At 38.6% G+C, this 27,612-nt stretch overlaps 3 protein-coding genes across 6 annotated transcripts; 1 reads left to right on the forward strand and 2 right to left on the reverse strand.

Moving 5' to 3' along the window:
* Window positions 1-52: 52 nt before the first annotated feature.
* LOC110052910 (polypeptide N-acetylgalactosaminyltransferase 1-like) lies at window positions 53-13,969 on the reverse strand. 3 transcript variants are annotated; one of them, XM_020759268.2, is made up of 9 exons: window positions 12,212-12,538; window positions 9,690-9,745; window positions 8,448-8,614; window positions 7,175-7,550; window positions 6,148-6,265; window positions 5,683-6,015; window positions 4,434-4,532; window positions 1,152-1,274; window positions 53-901 (listed from the first exon to the last, which is right to left on the reverse strand). In XM_020759268.2, the coding sequence occupies exons 1-9, from the start codon at window positions 12,317-12,319 to the stop codon at window positions 764-766; spliced, it is 1,518 nt and encodes a 505-aa protein (XP_020614927.2). In that variant the 5' UTR covers window positions 12,320-12,538; the 3' UTR covers window positions 53-763. The 3 variants fall into 3 exon arrangements, with proteins under 3 accessions (XP_020614927.2, XP_020614794.1, XP_020614860.1); XM_020759135.2 differs by lacking the exons at window positions 9,690-9,745; window positions 12,212-12,538 and adding an exon at window positions 13,288-13,969; XM_020759201.2 differs by lacking the exon at window positions 9,690-9,745 and having other exon boundaries at window positions 11,994-12,538.
* A 1,571-nt stretch (window positions 13,970-15,540) lies between these two features.
* LOC110053144 (protein CDV3 homolog) lies at window positions 15,541-25,421 on the reverse strand. 2 transcript variants are annotated; one of them, XM_020759445.2, is made up of 6 exons: window positions 25,085-25,421; window positions 23,387-23,466; window positions 21,573-21,631; window positions 20,320-20,394; window positions 19,101-19,260; window positions 15,541-18,931 (listed from the first exon to the last, which is right to left on the reverse strand). In XM_020759445.2, exons 1-6 carry the CDS (start codon window positions 25,286-25,288, stop codon window positions 18,799-18,801), a joined length of 711 nt encoding a protein of 236 aa, XP_020615104.1. In that variant the 5' UTR covers window positions 25,289-25,421; the 3' UTR covers window positions 15,541-18,798. The 2 variants fall into 2 exon arrangements, with proteins under 2 accessions (XP_020615104.1, XP_020615033.1); XM_020759374.2 differs by having other exon boundaries at window positions 15,541-18,934; window positions 25,085-25,420.
* A 16-nt stretch (window positions 25,422-25,437) lies between these two features.
* LOC110053303 (adenosine 5'-monophosphoramidase HINT3-like) lies at window positions 25,438-27,183 on the forward strand. Its single transcript, XM_020759558.2, has one exon. The coding sequence runs from the start codon at window positions 25,448-25,450 to the stop codon at window positions 25,907-25,909; it is 462 nt and encodes a 153-aa protein (XP_020615217.2). The 5' UTR covers window positions 25,438-25,447; the 3' UTR covers window positions 25,910-27,183.
* The last annotated feature ends 429 nt before the right edge of the window (window positions 27,184-27,612 follow it).

The raw sequence follows: 27,612 nt of genomic DNA on the forward strand, positions 1-27,612 counted from the left end.
GCTGATAGTAAGAGTGTGTAGTGAACGGCATGTTATAACAGAGCTCATAAGCTAACGGGTTCTTCTCTGTTTATTGCGTCATTCTCAGACAACTCTGTTTGTGTGGCATGAACAGTTTCTTGGTAGATGTTCGGAGACAATGTTTCTTTGTGGCATTTAAACAAGCCAGAAAACCAATTGCTACTACAGGCTAAGTTTACAAAGAGGTTTGACGTTTCCGCCTTTAAAGCGTTCTCTAATCCACACAAGTTAACACACACATCTCCAGTTCGTAGACCGTAACCACTTGGTGAAGTCTCAAGAGTATAGAATGTAAAACGAACACTTACGAAACGTTGAAATATCTGCCCGAGTTTTTGTAGAAGACGACGAGGAAAGGAAATCTAAACGACAAGTTGAGGAACCCGTTACGTAAAATTAAAATAGTTTATAATATAAATGAACATTTGAAAATCCTTTAAGTCCTAAAATTCAGCTGCAGCTCGATAGGCCGGAACGTTGGAGGGCACGCCATAAAGTTCTATTCAGAAGTGGTAGCACGGGACGTGCTGGCATGGAGAAACATTGTTTTAGTTGAATAAAACAGCTGGGCTTGGAGCGACCCCCTGTACTCCCGTGCCGCCAAAAGTTCACGTCTCTTCTTCTCCTTTGATAAGCTTATGTTGAAGCTGACATCACCAAGTGGTCTTATTCCTTAGATCACCAGTCCAGGCCGGACTACTCCGGTGCTTAGCTCTTTGACTATGCGCAGACCGGCTGCGCACTAGTCCATGTCTTCTGTTTTGGAGAATTCCCAGACTTGCGCCAGTCTTCCATCGCACGCGCGGACCTTTGCATGCTCAGTATTTTGGGAGCCTCGGTCGATACACACATCACGACGAGGATGATAGAGTTTCGAGTTCTGAAAAAGCAAAAAGAAAGTGCTATGTAGGACAATAACATCAACAACGTTTATTTGTAACTCATTGTTACAAACAAATGTACATCCACGTGCAAGTGATTTGCAGTTATTGTAGCTTTAGTTTACCTTAGCAATTCAGCGGCGCGTATAGATGCTCTAGATCGGTAACATATTTACGACCTGTTAATTTTTTCAGTTGTCGTATATAACGACTAGTTATATAAGGGATTTTATAACGGGTGATACGTACCTTGTATACCCACTTCTGATTCTGTTGGAGTCCATCACATTCTCTCAAGTACAAATCATATCCGTTATAATCCAAACAGTTATCTTCTGATTTCAGTTCTCCTTTACTCGTCAAAACAAAATACTGAAGAAGAAAACAAAAAAGATACGAAGATAAGGTTTGGGCTTTTTGGGGTACTAACTTTAGCAGAAAGTTACGCACCCTAGATAAGATGCCAATCCATCACAGATTAACCCCACCCCTCCCTCTCTCCTCTCCTCAGAATTTTGTCAGGTCGAAACAGTTAGTCAGTACTTATTCCATGTCCCCGAGAAGGCTTTATATGCATTTACAATATAGATAGGACCCTGCGCGCGCTCTGATTGGTCAAAAACCCATGTTTTATCAGAGTATAAAATATAGAAAAAGCTTGTTTTATTGTTTTTCGCCACGTTACCTCTAGTCAACACTTTTGTTAGAGATGGCGAAAAACATTTTCTTTGAAGAATTTTTGATCGAGTTCTCTGCGAAGCACTGGAAAGTTTTGAAGGCGAGACATGTAGCACTTTGGTAGTAATAAATTAGTGAAACAATCTCAGATAGTGCAGACTGCAATTGATAGCTCTGGCACGGTAGTCCCAAAAGTACTCACCCCTGCTCGGTTCAGTTCCGGTTTGTATCTACCTTGGTAGTCTGCTAGGGCTTTTCCATTTAGCAGTGAGTACGTTTCAAGGTTGTATTTTCATTAAAGGCCCCAAAATTACGTACAATTACTGTTTGTCACGACAGCTTTTAAATTTTACTCCGGTGTTTTACGATTATTTTCGCCGTTCATTTTAAATTCAATATACGTTGAACAAACGTGACAATTCAGCTCTTCGCGCCAACTTTGTAACTTGATACTTTTGTTTTCCTCCTAAAGGTATGTAACATGAAACTCTTGTTTTCTCCAAAACACAGGGAAGATGAGCTTGTTTGGGGAGATACATTAAAGAAAGTTAAATATTTGACGAAGAAATGGAAGAAAAAAATTTTGTTTCCTCAAAACGCAAATTTTCTTATCACAGATGAACAAGAACTAATTTAATTATCAGATAGTCACGGAATACCACTTTCTTTTTCTGTTGCCACCTTTGTTGTCAACAATAAAACAATTCAAAATTAACACACAACAACATCGATTGATACCACTGGGAAGCGTTTCAATGAGAAGTATTCAAGGTAAACTGTGCTACTTGGCTGATATTATCCTGCATCAATGAACAAGTCTTCTCAAAGACTGATTAAATTAATTTACGCTTTCAATAGGTGCCACGGAGTCTGCAGCAATATTTGAGTACTTTCCTGGTTTCTTCTGTCACAAATTTACAATTTGCAGAATATTAAAGCCACTAACTCGCGAACTTTTTGGTCTCTCTTATAGACGCAGTTAAGGCAAGAAATAAATAAGCCGCTAATGGGAAACTTCACATTTTCCTTCTTTATTTAAACCCTGACAAACATATACTGTAGTTTGAAAACGGCAGATGATATTTGTTGAACCGACCTGTGGGTAATTCTAAAAGATACGTTCAACTTTTGCACTAAAAAGGGACAAGTGGCGCTACCTAGTACCTGACATTACATGACATAAAAAAACCGCGTGAAACATAGTATGTAACACTTACGATGCTAGAACGCATTCCTCTTACATGTTGAGTTCTACCATAAGGAAAATTACTAAACGTTTGCGTGTTATCCCGTATGCAACGTATCCTCCGCCTAATGTATAGAAGACACGAACGCTAACTAATCTGCGCATGCGTTTAGGGCAAATTGGTTTTGTTCTTAAGAGAATAGTACCACAAGGAGAGCAAGGGGTTACTTGAAACAAATATATAGCTTTGCGATGTTTATTTCGAATTGACGTAGATGTCACACGTTTTAAGTAGGGTACACATGTACCTCTCCCAGCTCACCCCCACCATTTCCTTGTCTCTAGACTAATTTATTAATTGAAATTAATTAATTAGGCAAACATTAAGGGAGGCGGCGTGGCCGAGTGGTTTAGGGCGCTGGATTTGAAATCTGGAGGTCCCTGGTTCAAATCCATCGCCCTACTGCTATCTGGATTTGTTCTCGGTAGCCCCGAGTTCAACTCCTCGGCCGCGTCGTGTAAATAGCCAACTGGTCAGCCTCCCACCAGTTGGGATTCTTAATAGTTTATGTTATATTTGAAATATTTGTTTATTTATTTACAGTGTCCCCAATTAGCACATTAGTGCTAAATACATCGACACTTAAATAAAGTGATTATTATTATTATTATTATTATTATTATTATTATTATTATTATTATTATTATTAAAGTTTACACCTTAGCGCCTTAGTCCCTTAGGGACAGGCAGCCCCCAAAATCATCCCAATAGTACATTCTGCACTAAAAAAGGGTCAGTTTGCCGATATGTGTGCTTCGTTGTTTCTACTCACGTCGTGTAACATCCATATCATAAAGCAAATAAAGAAGGCTAAGCCGTGTATTACACTGTGATAAAATACTCCGGACATTTTAGAACACTCGAGAAATGTAGAAAACACGAGTCGCAGGCGAGTGTTTTCTATATTTCCCTCGCGTTCTCAAATGCCCGTCGTGTTTTATCACAGTGTAAGGTTTAGGTTTCTTTATTTGTTAAATATATGTTTTATTTTCAAGGGTATCACTGCGTAAGAATTCCTGTAATAATGTGAAGTATATATGAAATAATTCATATATGAACTGCGGTTGTAGATGAATTGAAGAATGATCATCGCAGTAAATTTTCCAATTTAAGCAACTGGAAAGAAGAAGCCTGAAAAAATCAGGGCTTCAACGGGATTCGAACCCGTGACCTCCGCGATACCGGTGCGATGCTCTACCAACTGAGCTATGAAGCCACACATTGGGAGCGAGGTCAATTAGTTGAGTTCATATCTTCCCGTGAGGAGTGAAATGATGTGAAGTATATATGAAATAATTCATATATGAACTGCGGTTGTAGATGAAAGTGAAGAATGATCATCGCAGTAAATTTTCCAATTTAAGCAACTGGAAAGAAGAAGCCTGAAAAAAATCAGGGCTTCAACGGGATTCGAACCCGTGACCTCCGCGATACCGGTGCGATGCTCTACCAACTGAGCTATGAAGCCACACATTGGGAGCGAGGTCAATTAATTGAATTCATATCTTCCCGTGAGGAGTGAAATGATGTGAAGTATATATGAAATAATTCATATTCCTGTAATAATTGCACAGTCACCGCGCTGTATGTCATAGTTGTGCGTTACCTGGTTGCCTCCCTGACCGTGACACTGGTAAAGTCCAAGAGGTGCATCATCCTTCTTTCCCAGGGTGTCCAGACATTTATCACTGGAAGGATTTCGAATCTACAAACGTGCAACAAAAGTTTAACTTCACGTTAGCCAGGAAAAACAAGGTCTAAAATTGCACTTTAAAAAAACCCATGATGTTGCAACAAATAGCGCTCAAAATAGAACACGATTTGAGCTTGGACCATTAGGAAAATCATTTATCATAGAGGGCGCAAGTTCCTAGGAACACACAAAGGAACAATACCACTATTCAAAGTCACGTAGGGTGGTTCAATCGGGTTTTGAGTGACGATCACTCTCAACTTTGAGCAACTACAGCATCACCACAATGAAACTAACACAAAATCGAACACAAGGGTGTAAGAGAAAATTGTAAGTGAAGGCTCAAGGTGTCAAAATACAACAAAATCAAAACTATTTCAAAATGGTATTGAAAGCTATGTCCACAAGACTTGAAAAAAATAATAGTTTGGTCTTGATTGAATGTTATATCTTCTAATCACCTCCCGTGAAAATCTCAGAGAAATCGCTCCGTTTGATTTTCATAAACCTTGGCTTGAATATCAACTGGCTTGGGGTGTTATTTTCCATTTCTTTTTACCAACCATTGAACCTACATGTTGGTGAAAGCAAAGTCTGCATACGACCCAAGTGGCCCATCAGGCCAAAGCTTATCCCGATTTCTGTAGCATGAAACAAATAGGAATGTTTCTACTTCCCCCTGGATTGGATGCTAGTCCATCGCAGGGTTACCCCCAGCATTAAATTCGCCGGTACCCATTTATACACCTGGGTGGAGAGAGGCACTGTGAGAGTAAAGTGTCTTGCCCAAGAACACAACGCAATGTCCCCGGCCAGGGTTCGAATCCGGACCACTCAACCCGGAGACGAGCGCACAAAACAATGAGGCCACTGCTCCTCCCACAAAACATTGAAACTACTATTGTTAAATCGGTCAGGAAGTACAAAAACACTCGCTGATTTTTTTACTTGACCAAAATCCCATACATTTACAAACGATTTTTCTATTCTGGCACTGGATTATTACAAACTTTGCTGTGAGAATGCCACCGTTGCTTTGTTTTAAGGCCTCTACTCTAAAACAAGTAGAGAGGTTTAGGATTCCTATACAATAAAACTTTCTTACTCTACCTAGCTACTGAGATAGACACATTGCATTGACGTGTCATCCTTTTCAACCTACCTGGCCAGCAGCCACAAAGTTTGTATCTGGAACTTCTAATTCAGGTATAATATTTTCCAAGTACCACTTGAAACTTTTACACTTTAACGTCTTTCTAAGAGCAAGTCTTTCACTGACGTCATCGTGTTTCTTTCGTTTCAGATCAAAGCGGATGTTGTAGAAATGTTTACTGTATTCATCCATCCACACATCTGCCACTCTCATAAGATTACGACTTACAACATCAAGGTCGCCACCTGGACGAGCGGGGAATGAGTACGGGAAGCGAGGTCTGAACACGTGTCCAACACGTGAACAGGGAAGCATTTCAATGGTGCCTCCACACATCCAGACCTAAAGCATATGGAATGTATGAACAAATAATTTTACTCTGTATTAAATATGGTGCACAGCATCTTAGAGGAGAAATAGGAGTACGTGGTTCATACATGATAAGATAGAAGAGTTATAGAAGTGAACACTTACCCTAAAAGATATTTCAAGATTTTCTCCACCCCAAATATCCATTCCAGTGTCATAAGTTCCTATTTCCTCAAAGTAACTTTTATCAATAGAGAACAAACCTCCTGCCATCACCGGGGTCCTAAAAAAAACCATTGTAAGTTGCTATTTAATAAGTTGATTGACACAAAGTTGGACATGCCAACACTAGCCAACTGGTACCTCTCCCACCAGTGTTAACTTTCATCCTGGTTAAGGTTGGGGTGGGGGGGGGGGGGGGGGAGGAAGGGGGCCACTTCCTTGTACACACACCATGTAGGTACCTGCAGGGTATACCTTATTAGCTGTTTTGATTTGAAATTTGGACAAAGATATTAGGTCTAGGTTTGCCTTCTTTTTTTAAATTGGATCAGGAGTGTGCTTTTAAGAGAACAATGACATACATACATTTTACCAGGCTTTTTATCTTTAAACAGAATGACAAGAAAACACAAAATATCACTGAATAGACTGAGACACCATTTACAAGTTCAATAGGTGAACTGTTAAGTCTGAAAATTGGTGTGGAAAATGAAGTTTTTAGTTTGAAATAAATTGCCTGCAGGCTGATCCAGATCCTGACGCAGTTTGTTGTGGCCAAACTTTATTGTTTGCAACCTAATCCAGATTGTTTACAATCTGATCCAATAACCTGCAGCTGACCAAAATTGTTCACAGCCTGACCCAGACCGTCTGTAGCCTGACTAACATTACAAGTAACCTAACAGCACCCATCTGCAGTTTGATACAGGTTGTCTGAAATCTAACCAAGATTGTTTGCAACTGAACCCAACATTCAGATTTCACAAATATTCCAGGTGTAGGATGTATACAAATATAGGATTCCCAAATTGCAGATCTCTTGAGAACAATATCATTTTAGAGGAACCTTTGTACCAGTTAAAACAAGTAGTTTATCCAATTTCCAAATTTCAGTAAGGCCAGTTATTTAACCAGTGGAAACAGACCTTTCACATACTTCGCAAAAAATCTATTCATTTGATGTGCTCACCTTATACCATCAGTTCCATCTTTACGCCTTTCCATCTCATATTGAGGAACAGGCTTCCAACCAAACTCTAGCCGCCAACGAAAAATTCCTCTATGGAATGGCTCTGGCACAGCATGATAATAAAAATTCTGATCACTAATTTCATCTATGACAGGCATTACTACATTTGAACGATTCTCAGCAATTTTAGCAAGAAGCGGCACCAGCCAGCCCTTAGAACATTCACAGTGAGCATCCAAGAATGTCAAAACCTGTCCTTTAGCTTCTGATGCTCCTTTGAGTCTTGCACGAATGAGACCCTGTCTTTCTGGAAGGCGAATAATCCTAACAACTCCGAGCTTAGCAACATAGTCATCAAGCTTTGTTTTCAGTTCATCTGTAAATCATAAAGGGAGACAGAGTTGATCAAAGCATACCTATTGGGCACCAGTAGTTCATGAATTAGTGTTATAAAAGAAAGGTAGTATTATACAACCCAGGAAAGTTTCTTTAAGTACACTCCATTCTCATAAATGCAGTTTCATATGTTTAATACTAATAACATTAATACCATTTTTTTCTAATTCTTCACAAATACTGTGAACTTATTGACTGAGTGGGAGGGCCAGATGAGAAAATATTTGGCTTGAGGTCAGGATGAACGGCCCAAGGAGAGTGAGGTCTGTGCATTCCGAGTAATAAATCACAGATGTCTCCTGTGATCTGTTATTGAACAGATGCATGTAACATTGAATCTATCTTTTTTATATAATTTCGAGACAAATAACCTCAGTTATGCATCTGTCTTCCATTTGATCATAACTGAGAACCAATCAAAATGCATGAATAATTTGACTTAAAATATAAATACATGTTCATTTTCATTACTCATTTTAAGGAAAACAAAATTTTGCAGCAACAAAACTGTTTCTGTCATTAACTCACATCAATTTTGCAGGGCCATTGGCATTTCTGGTAGGGCTTGGCCCGCTTTTTCTTTCGGGTGCATAATTTGAAAAATAGAGAGATTGTAAACAGTCACGTTTTTCCAGCCTTCTCACTTCGACATGTATGGCCTTCATGTCGGTCCTTTTTCCTTATGGCTCTCCAAGGAAATAGTGCGCACAGGCAGTATGGGTCAAATGATAAAAATAGTTACAATACTGTACATTGTGCAGTTCCAGAAAATATCTAAAGCCACCTCGATGAAGGTTACTGGAAATTCTGAAGGGAAGGAATAGGAAGCAAGTCTGGCCTCAGCCAAATGACCTTAACATTGGTAAGCTTTCATTACCTCGCTCACTTGCATCATCTACAAGAATGATTTCTTTCAGTAACTGTGGAGGAGTTCTGTTGATAACACTATGCACTGTTCTTAACAGAGTAGACCAGGCTTCATTGTGAAAACATATAATAACAGTACTTGTCGGAAGATTCACAGGATATTTCTTTGTTTTACACCTGAAATAAAAAAGGTATCTTAATAAGGTTATATGACTGCAAGAATTGATTTAAGTTTCTTCAAATTTGTTTAATGTTTCTTTTATTAATACAAGCAATTAACTTTGTTTTGCTGACAAGTTTGGGTCATTTTAAAATCTGTGGGATGATAATTATTAATTAAAATAATAACATGGTAGATCAATCTTGAAATGCGAGCATGTATTTTTTAATCAGTGCTGCCACAAATTTCGGCCATTTCAGTTTGAGAAACTTTGCCAGCTGTTGACATTAGTTTAACAGCTAGTATTGTATTATCGTAGCACAAGTTAAGCTCAAGCACACTCAAAAAGAAACACAATTACCCCTCTCCATAATATACATAAGCAAGAGCTTTATATTTTATTCAAAAGTTTGGATCTGCAGTCACTAAAGAGTATTGTCTCTACTAAATGCTGAAGGGACCACAAATGCCAGCTTCACAGGAACACTAGGTCAGTTAAGTTTTACATGTAAATACCCTCTACCCCGTGAGCATTTATTTGACACACTGGCATTTACTTGAGGTTCGGCAATTACTTGAACCAGACATTTATAAATGCCATTCTCATTTTTATTCTCATTTTTATTCTCATTTTTATTCTCAATAGCCTGCTACACTCTTCAGGCTTGCCATGCAGTCCTTTCCCTCCCATAAATGTCTGCTTAACTGACCAGCCTCCTCAGCTCTTTAGCTCAACCACAGAGCAATTTCAAATGGCCAGTCTGAAATGTCAATGTTCACAGATCACAGGAAATAGCCAGTGTTAGTACATAAAGCTTACAAAGAAGCCTGATCCACATATTTTCTGTCATTATTATGGCTCAGCTTGCTATTTATAAATAATACAACAGAAACAATAATATTAATCATACTAATAACTAACAATATTATTCACGAGGGCGAAGTGAACATTGGTGAATATTTACTGCGACGAAGTCAAGGTAAATAGTCACCAATGTTCACTGAGCCTGAGGTGAATAATTGTTTTAGTATAATTTTCAGAGATGAATATCAAAAACTGCAACGAACTAAAACATAAAAACACAAACGTACCAGCAATTAAGCTTACTTGCAAATTGATTGTGAATCAATTTACACATCGAGTTAGGCTGTAAAACAAACAAGAAAGACACTGTCTATGAAATATAAATTCATCTGGTACCTTCATCGTCTCAAAATGAGTAGCTTCAGTTTGAAGAAAACTAAATTTTGGTCAATCGATCTGACCTACTGGCGATAGACCACTGCATTTACCATTCTTTAATACCTCGAATATGAGTTCTTGAAAAGATTTTTGGTCTAAGAGAGCGACAGCAGTCATTTTGAAAACTCTCAATGCTTTCAAATATCCTTGACTTGGAGTGATATCTTTGCAATGAATAAAATTTTCATTGAGCAACTGTCAGCTTTGTAACCAAGCTCAAAAATGTTACATTCACAGCCTAGCACGGTCAAGCTTTTCAACCAATCAGAACATCCAATTCTTATAATCACCTCTGGAAATTATACGAAATAATTTATATTAGCATTTTATCCATGAGTATTCTATAAATAAACAATTATTATCCATGAACCTAGAGGCTAAATGAACCGTTTCTGTTTGAAAGTCTTTCAAGTTATCTGTCACTTGTATATATGGCTCTGTCAATTTCAAGCCCCTCCATCACCCCTGTGGGAATTGGTCGGCATTTGACAACTTTTCCTGTCCCAGAGTTGGACATCAGCTATAACAGGTCAGCCCAGAAGGGGGGGCCATTGTCAAAGGCAATTATATCTGTCAGTTTTTTTTTTCTAAATGTACATCTTTTGTTGTTTATTTTTAAATTCCTGACTGTCTTCCCTGATGCCTTCAATGCAAAACATATGCAGTGAGGGGCTAAATGTTGTTGAAGTTCCACACTTGGAGCTGCTATCAAACCTAAGCTCTGCTCCCACACTAGTGTGCAAAAAAATTCCAAATGTTATGTTGCTTCCTTATGCAAACAAAAAATGGCCGAAAGACTTGACAGCTTTAGAAGGCAAAAGATTCAATTCAAAAGTACTCAACTGTTGTTGTTATTCAAGTAGAATGCTTAATAGTGATCAGATGCTGTGAATGCACTTGCCAGATGGTACATGTAAGCCAGTTGCACTTACCACTGGTAAGGATGTAGCTAAGAAAACACTAAGTGTGCAAATTGACAAGCCCAGCTGGCTTTTCTGGGCTTGGCAACTCCAAGTATTACCCAAGTCTTTGCTTTCTTGCAAAATTTTGGCCAGATTTTGTTTTCTGTTAGGCAGAGCAATCTAGACTACAAGTAGTTCCTCTTTCGCTTACTCCGTCATGCAGGATGCAAAAGAAAACCGTGAGGAAAAATGGCCATACGAACTCCTGGGGGCAAGTATGGTTCAATCTTTCAAATGGACGGCACAAAGGCCAAGCTCAATCAATTCATATTTACGGAATTGTTCTTCGACGATTCTGTTGACCTGGTGTTGAGTGGCGAAAACACTAACACGCTCGCATTCAGTTTCGAGGCGAAAAGCTTTGCCAACAAAACACTTGAAAAATTCAATTCTTTCCATAGCCTGTAGGCAGAATCGCAAGAACATCATGGCTTGTGAGACACAATTCCAGTGCTTTGATTTGCTCTGGTTCCTAAGCTTTCCATTTTCAGAGAGCGAGATAAACAGTCCTGCAAGACGTCAAAATTATCTCAAATGTTGACATGTTGTCAACGCCCCTAACTTGAGCCAATCATGTTTTTACTTTGTGAGAGCAACGCATAATTCAAACTCTCTGGCTTAGGTGGTAGTCCCTCCTTTCATGCACGTCTCGCCCCCAGGATTTCACGTGGCCATTTTTACCTCGTGGTTTATTTACAGTCTTGTTTGACAGACTAAGCAAAAGAGGGACTACTTGTAGTCTAAGAGCAATCAGCCCTGGTGGTCAAACACAGAAATATGGACATAAAGTCCCTGATGAAAGAAGATGCCAGTTGTTGCATAATTTCTAGATACTTAGATCCATTTCTTTGTAAACAATAAAAGAAGAGAAAAAGAGAATTTTTACCTCGCCCCATGGATCGGGGATTTCCATTCTTCATTAAAGTCTGTCTGGTTGGATTCATACATTTGTTCTAGCATTTGCAACGTTTTTTCACAAAAAAATCACAAATGCCTGAAAAATGGAAAGGGGGGATGAGCGGCTTAGAATTGACAGAGCCATTACAAGTGGCAACACACATCAGCATCATATAATTTGTCATTAATCATCGACTAATATTAAGCTTAATACACCACTCCACGACCTAAGATTTACATGAATGTCGTGGATAAAGGTCGAAGAAAGACAACTCGAAATGAACCATAGCTTACTTGGAATTTCGTACATCGGGAAGGTTTCTTTCCAACGAAATCTTGTCGCTTACGACGCGGTTAAATGCATGATCACTAAAGCCTTGTTCTTCTCTTTTCTTTTCTAGAAAATTAAGCGACACGCCGGCACCCCATTCTCCTGGTTTGTCAGGGTTTCTATCTGGAGTTTTGTCGTACATAAGCAAGTTGTAAATTGTTGCATCACCAGGATTACTTACTTCCGTATCAAGCTTATTGCTAAAGATAATGTACACCGCCAAATAAATCCATACAGAAGATGTTATGACCACAAAGTAGAACACAATGCGTCGCTTTGGAATGATCATTCTTGATTTTTCTCAAGTAATTTTCTTCCTTCTCAAACATTACTCACGCCATCGGTTGCATAATGTGTCATCCTCAAGACCACACCTTTATGCTTCCAACTAACATGTCGCCAACGAAAAGAGAATAATTCCAATGTTCACGGGAATCCTTTCGGAGTAAGCTTGGTTGAGCGAACAATCGAAAGTCCCATCGAGTGAGTACTATCGAAGGGGTTTCAGAGCCTTCGTTTCATCTGACCAGTGGAAGACCCGTGGAATAAAAATTCAGGAATGGTCTTTGGTATGGAATGGGAATTGTCAAGAATATGGTTCTGCGGAATTGGCTTTCAAAAAAATGGGCTCTAAGCTCTGTATTTATCGATTCATAATGGCACCTTTGCCAGCATTAAATCACGCGTGGCATGAAAAGTCGTTCATCGATGGAATGAAAAAATAACAGGTATCTCTCAGCTTCATATCGCCATATCGTAATCCTTGGGAAAACTCCGCCATTGTATAATATAAAAAAAAGATCGAAAGGTCTTCTTGTCACAGTGTTGAGCATTTGAGGCAAGTTAAAGAATGTCAAACTTCTTATTTTTGGTGTGAAAAGATTACAAACCAAGTCGGGCGAATTCTCTGCCACATGAATTTTTCTTCGTAGGCGCGTTAATTGGACAGCTGTCACCCAAAGCTGATTCACAAATCATCCTTACTGTCGACGTACCCCTACTAACCAGAGTCACATAAAACGGACCATAAGTTGAACTGCACAAGACTGATATCTGACTGACATTTACAACTCATGTCCTTAATTTCCCAACCCCTCTCCCTGATATACTACTAATGCCAACGGACCAGCCCCTTGAAAAGCACAAATTGCCTGGACAACATGATTGAGTTGTCCACCTTATTAGGGCTGAATCAGATATGTAATGGATTTTAAAATCAAAATATTACACGAGTTAAATAAGACGTAAACCACTTACCCTTTGTGTCTATGGTCTCTGAGAGTTCGGTGCATAGAGATCATATCACTGGCGACACGGTTAAATGAATGTTGATCAAATCCTTCATCTTCGTCGTCCTTGCGAGAAGCCGGCACCGTGACTCCCTCACCCCCTGCTCCAGGGCCCTTTAGTTTAGCCCCTGGGGGATATCTCTCGTAATTTGCTGTAATTAACACAATTTCTCTTTGATGCTTCTTTGAAGTACTAATATCCTTTTTGGAGCTTTGTTTGTTAATCTGTTTAATAATGTCTTTCTTTGCTGCATTTGGAATGCCATGTTCAGCCGGTCTCTTGTCTGTTTCCTTGGCAGGTTGATCACGCTGAACGTTCCACTTGGGCCTTTGAAGGGGTAAGTAATTGTCAGAAGTTCTCCTCTTGACTTCAATACTAACTTCTAATGACTGAATGAGGAAAAACGACACAGTTCCAAGTATCCAACAGACGGAAGTCACCACTATGGTGTAGTAGACTAGTCTTCTCCTAGAAATCAGCCTTGCCATGATCGGTTTGTACCTTGCAGTATTTTAATGCGGCGCATCTTTATGTTCCCATAACTGTTTTATCAAATAGTGTGATATAAAAGGGTCTTTGCAGAACCCTAGATTTCTAGGGAGCAAAAAACTTTCGGTTGACGAACAACATGTACTTGAAGGAAACAATGCTGGCTCTTTTGCTAGGTCACGTGGAACCACAGGTTGTAGTTTTGATCCACCTGTGAATTCATCACCATACCTGTCTTGCCACATGTCAAGTTTATTCAATTTACTTCATTTGCACTACACTGATTCAATTTTCTGCTTTTTGTTCATACCAAGAACGCTGTAAAACGGTAAGTTCAACAAAAATACAACGTTCTTTGTTGTGATGCGTGAACTTGTCTGGCTTTAGCTGAAGCCTCACAGGCATCAACAGGTCACTCTTATCACGTCCGAGTGGAGACTACAGTTGTTAGTTCAAGTGCTTTGCTCTTCAAGATGAAGAGCCTGAATGACTCTCTAGTTTACCAAAACGGAACAACCTGTATGCGTGCATGTCATTTATATTTTAACGCGGATTTCGAACGATTTTTATAATCGGCTGAGGAATCAGTGACCGTGATCTGAATAATCCGAGGACCTCACTTTGTACGACGCTCAAGTTGCTATAGATTGTGTATTTGATAACACGTCAGTAAAGATCGCATTCCAAATCATGCAATTTTGCAAAACTTATGCTAGTAAGCCACAATCCAGAGGGTTTTTTAAGTTGCACATTATGCTTCATTAGCTACGTGACAAATAGGCCACATGTGTATATTCCCATAACGACTAAAAATGGGTTTTGACTGTGAAAAGGCAGGAAACGAAGCAAGATTACAGGGCTTATAAATAACATCCTCCAGGCGATACTTTCGGTTTCTATCATCACTGAGTTTGAATGTATGTTCGTGTTTTGAAAAACCTAGCTCCACGGCGGAGTATTCTGTATTATACGAAAAAAATTCATAAAGAATGTGTGATTTGATATTACAAAAAAAACTTTGACGAGGCGGTGCACATTTCACTGTACATTATTATATGGCTCTGTCTCATGAGGACTGGGAACTATCAAATTCACGAATTTGATTGGCTAAAATCGATATTGAAAACGGTCTAGATTTTCTCATCTAGACCGGCTCCTAGACCGGCTCCTAGACCGGTAATTTTATTAGATCTGGAACGGGAATTACTTAGCTCTTATTAACCGAGCTTAGTCGGTCTGTATGGGAGAATCTTGACCTCGGTATACTCACGACGACGGTCAAGATTCTCCCACACAGACCTCCTGCTCGGTTAATAAGAGCTAAGTAATTCCCGTTCCAGATCTTTTTTGGGAGGTTGCGCCCAACGAAATAAAGCTCAACTGAATGCAGACTGTTTAGCAGGGTTCTTATGATACACGGTACACTGGGTATGTGCTGCTGACGATATGGCATGCGCAGTAGCATATTTGGCCACCTACTTTAGACCTTATGTCCGGCGGAGACAGATTACGGATTCGTTGGTTCCAATGGAATAACCGGCCGCAATTAGAACATGTTGTTGTTTGTCGGCCAGACTGGGATAACCAAACCACCGTAAGTCAGTTTGATTCTAATCGATGATTGATGCTGCATATTTCCAACCACAATGACGCATTGGTATATTTCTTGTTTACAAAGAAATGCTAACTTCTTAAGACAACGCTCAATACTTCAGCAGACGAAAGTAACCATTAGAGTCGACAAGTTTGTTTTTTAATTCTGCAAACTCGAAATTAAAATAAATTCAATTTAAGGCAAATAAGACCAAGAAGTTTGGCAAAGATTCAATTAAACAAACAATAAACAAACAATAAACATTAAGGCCGATTATTAAAACAAAGTGCAAGTTGGTTCTAGTTTAAGGCTAAATTAAGAGCTGTAGGCACTTTTCGACTAGCTAATTTTCGCTGCTGTCGTCGAATTGTGGGCAATCGCCATATTTACAGATGGTGAGATTTTTTACATTAAGAAGTGACGTCATGTATGCTTGCTACGTGGGCAGTGGCAAAGAAATCACTAGAGTCCGAGTTTTCTATTAGCGAATAGTCAACCAGGGGTTTCCCGAGTTCACTATCGCTTATAGTAAACGAGGGCGTAGTCTAATTGCTTTAGTAGACACCCTAAAGAATTGCACCACAAAACCTACAATTTTGCTTATTTTTAAGCCTAAAAGAATGATTTTCAGTTTCAAGAGCAGCGCGCGGCGCACGATCGTTGTCTATTAGCGATTATTAGAAACTGGATCGTTGCATTTTCATTGGCTTAGGTATCATAGGTTATGAGCCATTATACCATGCTCTACAAATAAGGTAAGCAAGCGCTTAATTTTTTTTAGGCGTTTTTATTTTAGTTTTAGTTTAGTTTCCTATGTTTTGGGGGTGTTTTTAATAAAACAATTATTCCACTCCCTCTTGTTGGATATGAGATGGTTATAGTCAACTCGGCGCTACCATCTCATATCCAACGCGCTCGTTGAATAATTGTTAAACAGAGAACGATTAGAGAACCAATCAGTTTTGCGGATTTCCAACAGAACACAGCTTACTGGCTACTAAAAAACACAACAATGTGTAGCCCGCATATTAGATGATGTTTAAATATATCTTTAAAAGATATTAAATTCCATTTTTGCACCCACGAAACTATTAAGACTTCGGCTTGTTATCCAATGATTGACAGCGATTTATTACCTATAAGGAGAAGACCAGCACCATCTTAATTTCCTTTAAATGAGGTCCTTAGACTTTAATTAGAGCGGAGAAAAGAAACCCGCGTCTAGCAGCTCGTAAGCCGTCACTTCTTGTTATTCGGCCTGAAGAGTCATCAGGGTCCTCATCAGGGTCCAAATATTCAAAGAGTGGATAAGTGTGCTCTATCTACTGAACAGTAACTTATTCTGGCGATCAACAGCATTACCCATCCTTTGATTAACAGAGCCAGGTTTTTAACCCTGATCTATATTCACTAACGTTATTTCAGTATTCAACTGGACAATATAATACAGTCTTTTCAATTACTCATTCACTAGAAGGAAGAAATAAACTCGACTGACTTCCGACGTGTACTTTTTTCGATGTCCCGACTTACAGACCGTTTTCACATGACGTAACAGCGACCATGCTGGTGTTCCCAAACAAAGAAATTTTTCACCTTTGAGAATTAAATTAATTTCTTTTGCAAAAATTTCTCATTCTTTGGGCACAACAACATAGCCACGAGGACACTTTATAGCATAAAGATTACATTAGGGTTGCACAGCAACCATGTTGATCAAAAGCAAACAATAGCAAGCCAAGGATTTCCAGACTGGATGGTAGCGATAGCAAATTATCACAAATAGTTATACGATCAGAACAGGAAGCATTAACTTGACTTGTGTTATTCACTTGCGACAAGGACAAGGGACTTTCAGCTCATTCGTCCCTGATCTAGTTCACAACATGAACTCAAAATACTTCTTTCTATGAATTAGGTTTGTGAAAAAATAATTCGTGGCAAGTCCACGAACTTGCCACGAACTATTTTTCACAAGCCTTTGACAATTCTTTATTGTATCAATTAGGTTTGTTGAAAATCATATTGGTTATAAGCAGTAAATTTTTTGTCATTTTTCTGCAATTCACCCGCATAAAAAAGTACAACAGGTAAATGTTGATTGGGAGCAAGGTAAGGTAACTTTGGCCTATTGAATGTGACATATACTGAGAAATAACAGCAAAATAATTGTTCACATGCTTAGTAAAATTCCCACAAAGAAAATATCACCTTAAGTGCAAATGAAAATGAACTCACTCTCTCTCTCTGAAAAATACTTCAAGCTTATTGACTGAGTGGGAAGGCTGAACAGATAATATTTGGCTCAGGATGCATTGACTGAGAGATCAGCAACGTAGGAATCCTGACTGCCCTGTCTGACGTGACTCAGTCAATGACTATATGATCACACCACCTTTGCCGAGTTTGATTTGTTTAGAAGTTGTGAACATTCCCTGGACGCGGCACAGGTTAACACGTCTGGCCCTACACGCGACAGCTCGCATCATGTTTTCCATAGGACTGCGACAGAGCGAGGCCCGTATGGTGGCATGATAAAAAACAAAAAAGGCAAACAAAAACAGAAAGACATTCTACGTTAGGATGCTCCAGCCCAGGGAGCAACCATCGTTTATCGTCCACATCTCTCGCCTATGGCAGATTACTGAGTAACTTTCCGTAGCCTAGCAACGTGCACAGAGCATTTATCTGACTGGACAATGCGAAACACCTGGGCATGCGGGAATTTAGCGGCTTTTGCTCCCTGGACTATGAACTGCTTTGTCGAACTAGTCAATACACCGGCGGCCCAGACGTTGCACACGATTAAAACGTGACATTATCCTGTTGGCGACTGCGTTACAATTTTAGTTCTTTATAAGACAATGCATGAGAATGCTTCGAAAATTGCTCTAAATGCTACGTGTAGAAAATAATTTAAATGAAAATAGCTTACCTTGCGTTTGTATTCCGTTATTTTGATGTATCAATGTTCCTGGAGGTGGTTTAGAGCCATTAAAATTTTACTTTCTCAGTGCAAACGGTCAGAAAGTAAACATCGCCTAAATGGCTCTAAACCACCTCCAGGAACACTGAGACATCAAAATAACAGAATACAAACACGAGGTAAGCCAGTTTTATTTAAATCATTTTCTACACGTTGTATTTAGAGCAGTTTTCCAAGCATTCTCATACATTGTCTTATAAACGGCTAAAATTGTAACGCAATCGCCAACAGCATAATGTCACCTATTAATCGTATCCAATGTTTGGGCCGCCTGTGGTCAATATAGCTAGTCTATTACATGTAATTTAACTCAGGAAAACTTAATAGGACATCATTACTCTTGAAACGTCTGTCAACATCCACGCTGTGTTTACGATTCTTTGGAAAATTTGGGAAGCAGCTACAAGCTTTAGCTTCTTCTTAGTGCATCAAACTTATTTCCTAAGTCAAGCCGTGGTCCTCGATCAGCTAAACTCTCAAGCGTCCTTGAACCATGCTTGACAGTTTCAAAACTCTTTCCACCATTTGTCTCTTTATTTGTACTGCTAAAACCAAACAAAATACATTTGAATGAAACAATTGCGCAAATAAGTGGATTTCATTTGTAGGGTCGCCTGGAGTTGGGGAATGTGAGTAAGAAGCGATAGAGAAAACAGAGGCAATTAACATATATTCTCTAATCTCATTATCGCCATATTTACTACAACTAACCTTTTACTTGTTGCCATGGCTGCTGATAATGAGGGGAAAGCAATTTCACTATCGAGTTCTGGGGTCTTACTCTTGACACCTGGCACTCTTCTACCAGGGGCTCTGTAGGCTGGTGGTCTGTAAGCCCCTACTGGTTTAGGTTCCTCACCGGCCTGAGGACCTACAGTTTGACCAAACAAGGAACAAAACATCAGGTAAGGTGAACTTACAGGCACTGATAAATGATACCGTATATGATATATAAGTGATCTATAGGTGATAAACAAGGGCACACTATCAGCCATTATAGTTCACCAATAAATTTTCTCCGATTCTTATCAGTTTAAATTGATCACGTGATGCGATAGTGTTCATCCATGGAGAGAAACTATCAGCCCAAAGTGCCTGTCCGAGGAAAATACCCGGATGGATAGTACTTGTCCGTGAAAAATTTTCTGTAAACAAGCGAGCTTATAAAAAAATAAACAATTGAAATTGTATTAAGTGGATTTTGTTTATTTTCCTTTTTAAATTTTACATTTGGCTTTCATAGCTTTCATCTAAAAAAGTTGAATATAAATAATTCAATATGATTTTTGAACTGGTGCACAGAAGAAAATTTAGTGGTGAACAATAACGACAATAGAGTGTTTATATCTCGGAACTATCAGTCTGATAGGTGCCCCTTGAAAATTTGAAAACTAGCATATTTGCCCTTGAAGCTTTGTTTCTCAGGCAAATATTTGTTTTAAGAACATCAAATTTCCGCGGGGCAACTATCAGCCGATAGTTCCTCAAAAGAAACACTCTATTGTTTTTAAACTAGTGTGCCGTAGCTGAAACCGTCCACATAATGGCAATGTTTTCTGGTTTTTCTAATGTTTCCAGGAAGATTTAGAAATATTACTGTTATTAATTCTCAACAATACTAAACACAGGAAATTGACCATTATGTAACATTAAAGCCTCAAAATATATCAATGAATTGGTGGCTCAGTTTGCCTTTTTGTGATTACAGATAATACTTGAAAGATGTTTCGTTTCTCTTGTTGATCACTTGATGAATGTGCCTTTTCTTGCACTGTTGCTAATTTTGCACCCAAATTTACTGGGGAAAGACTTTCTGCAGTCTTCTAAGTCAATTTTTCAGGTATTTTATCCTACTGATTTGGAATATACTAAAACATTGTGGCAAGGATTATGAGCAGTAAATAAAGTTGATATGAATTAATGTAAATACCAGTAGTGGCTTGAGACGTTGCAGGAAGTTGCTGCCATGGTCCTACTGTTTTGTCTTTCTTCAGTGATGATTCACCTGTATAACAACATCTTAAATGTCTATCACTAGTAACCCACCCAGCTCTGAGCAGCTCCTGTGTAGATGTATTTTAACAATATTATATTTATCCATACAGCCCATCCTTGTTATCCTAAATAAATACCACTGCATTGTTACATGAAAACTCAAACTTTTAGTATGAAGTTTTGAGTGTGATTGCTTTGATTGAAGTTGTATTGTGAAGTTAAAATGGCAGTGGTATTTTAAGAATGAGGCACACTTTTGTGGCTTCACAGTTGTTTGAACCTTGAATTGGTGATGAAATGTCAGGTTAATGCTGTTCCTATGTTTTTACTCTCATCTATAGGGGGCAAATTTAGTATATAAATTAAAAAAAACATTTAAAATTTTATCATGATGACAATATTTTAGCAGGGTGGGGGACACTTCATCATAGATACATCAAAATTATGCTCTAGGTAAATGAAATCAGGATAAAAGCAGAGAGAGAAAAAGATTTAAAATATTACATTGTATTCATCACGGTGGCAGCATCTTACAACACTGTAAAAGATTTTGTAAAATCCTTGATAATTCAAAAGGGATGAAAAGGCAATATGTATGTGGCATGAATTCACTGTAAACCCCAATACTCTAACATAAATTGAGACGAATCAGGGAAGGCTTTGCCTTATAATTCTAACTTCCACAAATTTGGACAATTTCATTGTTATCACAAGATTTCAAAAATGTGTTGATCAACTTTATCCCAAATTTGAATTAGACAACTGGTCAGTGGACTAGAGCAGTTGTTATATCATGGCAATGGTCATGTGTGCAGTAACAGGGGATATTTTATGGCCGTGCAGGCCTATGAAATTTGTCTGTGAGTGTTGAAAAATATTTCATGAGTGAGTGCAGCCAGCAAGTGAAATATTTTTCAACAGGAGAAGATAAATTTTGTATCTCTAAATGGCCATGTAATGCTCTATTTATTATAATAAGCACCAATGAAATACAGAACCATGTCACTTTCGCTGAGAAAGGCTGGATTTATTATGTAACCATGATCATTTTTACTTGTGAAGATGACAGTCATGTTATTTTCATCTGTGAAGGCATTATGCTTAATTCACATGAAGCCTAACCTTGTATTTCATTGGTGTTCATATAATAAAATTTTATCTTTTGGTTTAATTCACACATTTCGTTACCTTCAATATCTTCATCTTCTTGTTCATTGCCCTCAGATCCTTCGCCTTCAGCATTTTCTCTTTAAAACAAAGTAATTATTACAGTTCTCAGTGAACAACTCAAAAAAGTCTTGTGGAACCAATCCCTGATGAAGAGATTGAAAGGAAATTATCATGTACACCATGAAGCTGAACAAGCACATTTCCACATATACATAAGAAATAAAAAACTACTATAGTTTTTGAGGAAATATTGGTCTACAATCAGTTCATAGACAAGAGGTGATAATAAGTACAATGTAAAATATACCAAAAAAGATACATCACTATGCTTGTTCACAAGAAAATGAAAGTATCATAGTTTGAACCTCCCTTAAGCGGTATCAAAAAATCTACTTCCTCTTCTTGATAATTTTCCCTTTTTGTATCATTCAAATACATTCAGTTTATTATCATTTACAGAAATTTGAAGGAAAATCATGCATTTGCCATACAAACATAAAACAGAGAAGTATGGTTGTAAATTTAACCATACAATACTTACAATTCTACCAATACATACACTGATTACACTACCAACACTGAGTCAGGTATGGGAAGCAGGAGAGCAGGGTACAGGAAGTGGGAGGTTCTAACTGCCCTGCCATTAGAAGATTGTCACAGGTAGCCCTGTAAGTAACTATTACAAGTCACATGACTGATGGTGCAATGACTATCTACACAGTTGAGTTGTCAGAACTGTGTATCTCATAGCCCTGTGATAAAACATTTTTAAACACCATGTTTTACTGATGAATCATGAGGTCATGGTATTCTGATTATTAAATAATTTCTAGTTCTTTCAAAGTATGTTCTGAAAGTTTTGCACAGCTTTTGAAACTTTCTTCCAAATGATTAATCTTTGCCCCCCCCCCCCCCCCCCCCACCCCGTTAGCAAGAGTTAGCTTTAGTATAAACAACTTTTTTTTCATACTTGATTAAATCCCACAGGTCTCATTTGTGCTTTACTGCATAGAAATCATCTAAAAAAAATTAATACTCTGCATGCAATAGTTATTGCTCCCGCTGGGTTTTGGCCCACAGGCCAAAACCTGAGGAGGAGGTTCCCTAGGATTCCCCGGGTGTATATACATACAAGAAATTTCAAAAAAGTAAGAAATGTGTTTGTAGTATGCAAGGCGTTCCCGATGATTTGATGAAACTAGGCATTTACAGTGGTCTCGGGTAATATTTTAGCAAGTGGGCAAGGTGGTATTGAGTACATGTAATTCTTGCAACCACAAGGTCACGTTTCACCATCTTCCAGCAGCATTTCAAGGTTCTTGCAACCATGAGGTCGTGTTTCACCATCTTCTAGCAGCATTTCAAAGTTCTTGCAACCATGAGTTAGCATTTCGCCATCTTTGAGCAGCATTTCAAGGTCTTCCAACCACGAGTTCATGTTTCACCATCTTCGAGCAGCATTTCAAGGTCAAAAATACACTCCAATTACAGTATGGCCTGCGTGACGATTTTAGTGTGATCAAATAAATTCACTTCAAAAGGCTGAGATTCTGATCTAGAACATATTGAAAATGATTTCAAAGGTCCTGAAGATGGATTTCGGGATAAAAACAACTCAGAAGGTATCGTGAGAAATTCTGAAGTACACTAGAAATTCGAGGCCTGTGTGGTTCAGTTGCAACTAAATAGCTAAATACCCTTCCGATTGCCAGTTTTACCTTTGGCATCTTGTTTACTCGGATTGCTTCAACTGAGTTAATGCTTACAATCAATCAAGTTTGATAAAATGAGTCCCAGTGTGAGTCCAAGAATACTTGTATGTAATAACTTACACAATCTGTAATGACTGTATCCTTAGTCCTGAGTAATCCTTTTCAGTTGGCTCCTGAAAGTCAATCCATTCTTCATCATTCTGCAACCACAAAGAAAATACTCTAACTTATGACTTAATGTACATTAGGGACCCACCAACCAGAAACAGTTAACAGCTATTTATAATGATAAATATTCATCAAATATTTTTCAATCGCAAGCAATTGGTCTGAATGTGTCAAGGGACTGAATATGCCCCCGCTAAAACTTGGGAATATCTGAGTGAAATACCTCAATTTTCAATTGGCACAAAAAGTATGCTCGCTCTTCAGAATAATAATATCTGCACACAAATATCCCAGCATATTTTTGCACCAAAAGGAGGCTATTGTTTAAATTATAATTAATAAGTGTAAAATATTTATGTGTACTAGGCAGTCAAAACAACAACAAAGACAAGTCTACAATAGTAGCATGTGTTGCTTATGAAGTACTGTACTATCAATACAGAAATCAAGATCATATAAAATTATTGTCCAATTTATAGAAAACAAAGTTTGCTATCCCATGCAACCATGACCAAATAGCTTTTCAAAAAGGACCTTATCACAATTCAGAATTGGTGGAAAACCTCTCAAGAGTCCTTCATGGTCAAACATGACAGAAGTTCGTTATACCACATTCTCAACTTCAAAAGAAAAGAACTGACATTAAAGTTATTTTGGGAAAACATATTTCCAGGACTAGCACCGAGCAACATTCACAATAAATTTGGGAAATCTTCAGAGCATCTGCAGATCTCTTTGGATATTGTAGGATCAACTTCAAAAATCTTAGCACTTCTCAGATAAAAATCTCACGGCTTTGACTTGATTAAAGACCCTAATAGCTTAATTGTTGTGTAGTATAAAATGTTATCAGGTGTCTCCCCACTTTGTTACCCAAGTCACTTTTTTCAATGTTGCACACTTCTAGAAGGGTGAGCTAGCTAGCTGGCCACTCTGCTTCAATATAAACAGGCAAATATATTTGAGATGCTCTTATCACAAATATCATGTTTATCTTTGTCCTTCTTTGACAGAGACCACAGGTTTCCTTAGCAGTGGTTTTGGATGGAAAATCTCAAACAAAAGTTAACACAAGGACAAATCTCAGATACTGAGGGCTGATTAGAATTTCAGTTTTTAACCCTGCGCAATGGCTTCTGAAGGGCTGCATGGAACTAGCACAGTCTCTCCTTTTGCTGCGTTCAAACACAACACAAAGCCATTCATGGCCACTTTTTTTTGCAACAATGTTACATAAGAACAGTTTTCCCTCTAGAAGTCTTCTCACTTCACCATGATTTCAAGGTAACTTTTTCCCCTATGGTGTAAAATTCCCCATCCCAATTATTCCAACCACAGACACCGAATTCCCATCCCCAGGGCACATCAACTAATCTAATGGCCGAGGTATGCCTGGGGAGATTTGATTAATACATTACTTCTACTCATAAGCTTATTGGAAACCAGTAAAGTTTATATGAGTTACATAATCCATTTTCCGGTAAGGAAAAAATACAGTAATAAAGTAAGCTTAATTTAAACATGTGTAAGATATGAGACTTGGGAATATTCGACTTGCTACAAAAAGAAAAATTCAACACGTGACACGATCAGTGGAAGAATGACGGCCTACTTTATTTGATCAACCATTGAAACGGTTTATGTTCTTACCGGTTTCGACGGTATCGGTGTCACACCTGAAGTCTTTTTACTTGGTTGGTCTTTAGATCGACTATCAGACTCCTTCTGACTAACTCCTGACCCAACTTGCTTCGTAATAGCATCACTGGTAGTGAATTTGCTTTTCCCTTTAACCTTCTTCCCTTTCGACTTTTTCGCAAAAAAATCCTCTAATGATTTGTCATTGTCAGACATATCTTCTCTACACGAAAAAGACGCAGGCAAAGCGCCGGGAAAAGGGAACTGCAACCGAAATTCCAGAAACTAATATAAATTCTTTTGATTTTCTTCGAACTCTTTGGTGACGCATGTGCTCGAAATACCTCGTTCCATTCCCTCGCGGACACTTCAAACATGGCGGCCGCCAAGCAGGAAACTGTGGGAAAGAAAAGAGGTTGTATTTTTTGTAAAATTGCAGCCAAGGAGCAAGGAACTCCCATAATTTATGAAGATGAGAAGATTTCAGTGTTTTCAGATCATCGCCCAGCTGCAAAGCACCATTATTTAGTGATTCCCAAGGAACATTATGGTAATCCTAAGACACTGACTGAAGATCATGTCCACTTGGTTGAACGTTTGCAAGAAGTTGGAAAGAGTGTGATTGGCGATTCTGAAGGAGCTGACCCTGAAGATGTATTGTATGGCTATCACTGGCCACCATTTAACTCCATACAGCATCTCCATCTTCATGTTATTGCACCCCGTACACAGATGGGTTTCTTTGCTCGGCAAATCTTCAAACCGAATAGCTTTTGGTTTGTTTCTCACGAGTGGCTGTTGGAACATTTGAAGAAAAGTCCATCCACATCTTCCTGATAGAATCTTGCAGAAGTATGTCTCACTTGACTAGACAGGAGTCACCAGCATGCCATGTAACATCCCCAGGGGACCCCTTACAAAAACAACACTTGTGTTCGTCAGAAATTTTGAAAAGAACCCCTAAGAGGTGCCAAGACCCTGTTTTGGCATGATGAGCACCCTGTCCTTTTTGTATGAGTTCTCCCCCCCCCCCCCCCCCCCCCAGCATCCTGGGGTAATATTTCTCCAGACAAACTGAGACTTGGAAAGAACATACACTTGTACTGAGTGCATGGCAGGGTGCTTAATATCAAATATGCTGATCATTTGAAATGAATTGTGGTAGTTTCACCCAAAAGCCAGTTCATCTGACTGTTCATATGAACATTAATGTAGAAAAGATGATTGACTTTTTAGCGTATGGGTTACATAACAACCAGAGTTTGCTGACTTTCCACAACATTAATGACAGCATTTTTAGGATACAAATGTAAGTTTTAGTTTGACCTTGTCTAACACTTCTGAAAACCCTTTATTCTGTCATACTTCGTCTGGTTTGTTTCCTGATGGAGTTTGATCCTGATTGGCTCTTATATTTTAACATGCTCCAAGCTTGTGGTCTGGCTGCAGTTTTATTTACCAGTTCTAGGCTTCTCTCTTCGCTTCTTTACAAACCTGGCAGCCATTAGCGCTGTACAGTGAAACCCTGCCTTATGGTCACCTTGTTATTACGGACACTATTTTTGTGCCGGCGCAACACCCAAACATGTTCTTATAAGAAAACCTGTCAATGCAGCCACCTTGTTAATACGGCCAACAGCCACATCCCACATTCTGAAATCCAAACCCAGATAATCCTTTGTAATCTTACTCTGTTTATACAGCCACTTAAACCAGTTACGTTCATCTTTCCATCGTTGATATTGTATGTAATGATTGAAGATTCAATATTTTAGAAAATTATATCTGTGTTCCAGATGTTTATAAAAGAACAGTTGTTTAGAAGTGCAATTCTGATATATTTGTTTAAGGTTAGATCAGTCATGAAATTTGACCCTATCCTGTTAATACGGTCAAATTTTCATGGCCCTTTGGTGACCGTATTTATGGAGTTCCACTATAATTACTTTTTACCGACTGCCATAGCAGTAGGCGTGGCGGTGGCGGTGGAAGCAGCTGTATCGGTAGCACTAGTGGTAGTCGTTGTGGTAGTAGTGATGGTGGTGGTAGTAATGTGACAGAACTGCACTACATGCAGTTCAAAAAGAACTCCTTGCAGAGGTCTAAAAACGTTTGTGCCTTGTATTCGATTTTTGTTGCATGAAATCTGTACCAGAGCAAAAGCTGTAAAAAAAAGCTCTTTCAGGGGGGTCCTTCTTAACTACCGATTGATCATGAATTTGTTGCTAAGAAAGGTTTCCAACCGTTATATTTTGAAAACCAGACCAAAGGATGAGCTGTTTGCACAGATTAGTTCCATTGAAGACTCCTGCAAGATTTGCAAATCACGGCCATATTTGACCAGCCCCATGACCAGAATAGAAAAACCCTAAAAGTTTATAAAAGCCATCTAAATCCGAAAATTTAACTCAGTGTCAATAGATTAAGAACGTCCAGGTGCTTATGCTACGTATGGGATTTATGAAACTCGGATTGTCATAAAAGTTATGAGGTAATAAACGCCCGTATTAACAGACGTCCTACAGTAGCTTTCCCCTTTT

This window comes from Orbicella faveolata, unplaced genomic scaffold (assembly GCF_042242905.1).
Source record: "Orbicella faveolata isolate gen_17 unplaced genomic scaffold, um_ofav_v1 contig_13, whole genome shotgun sequence".
Classification (NCBI taxonomy): Eukaryota; Metazoa; Cnidaria; class Anthozoa; order Scleractinia; family Merulinidae; genus Orbicella; species Orbicella faveolata.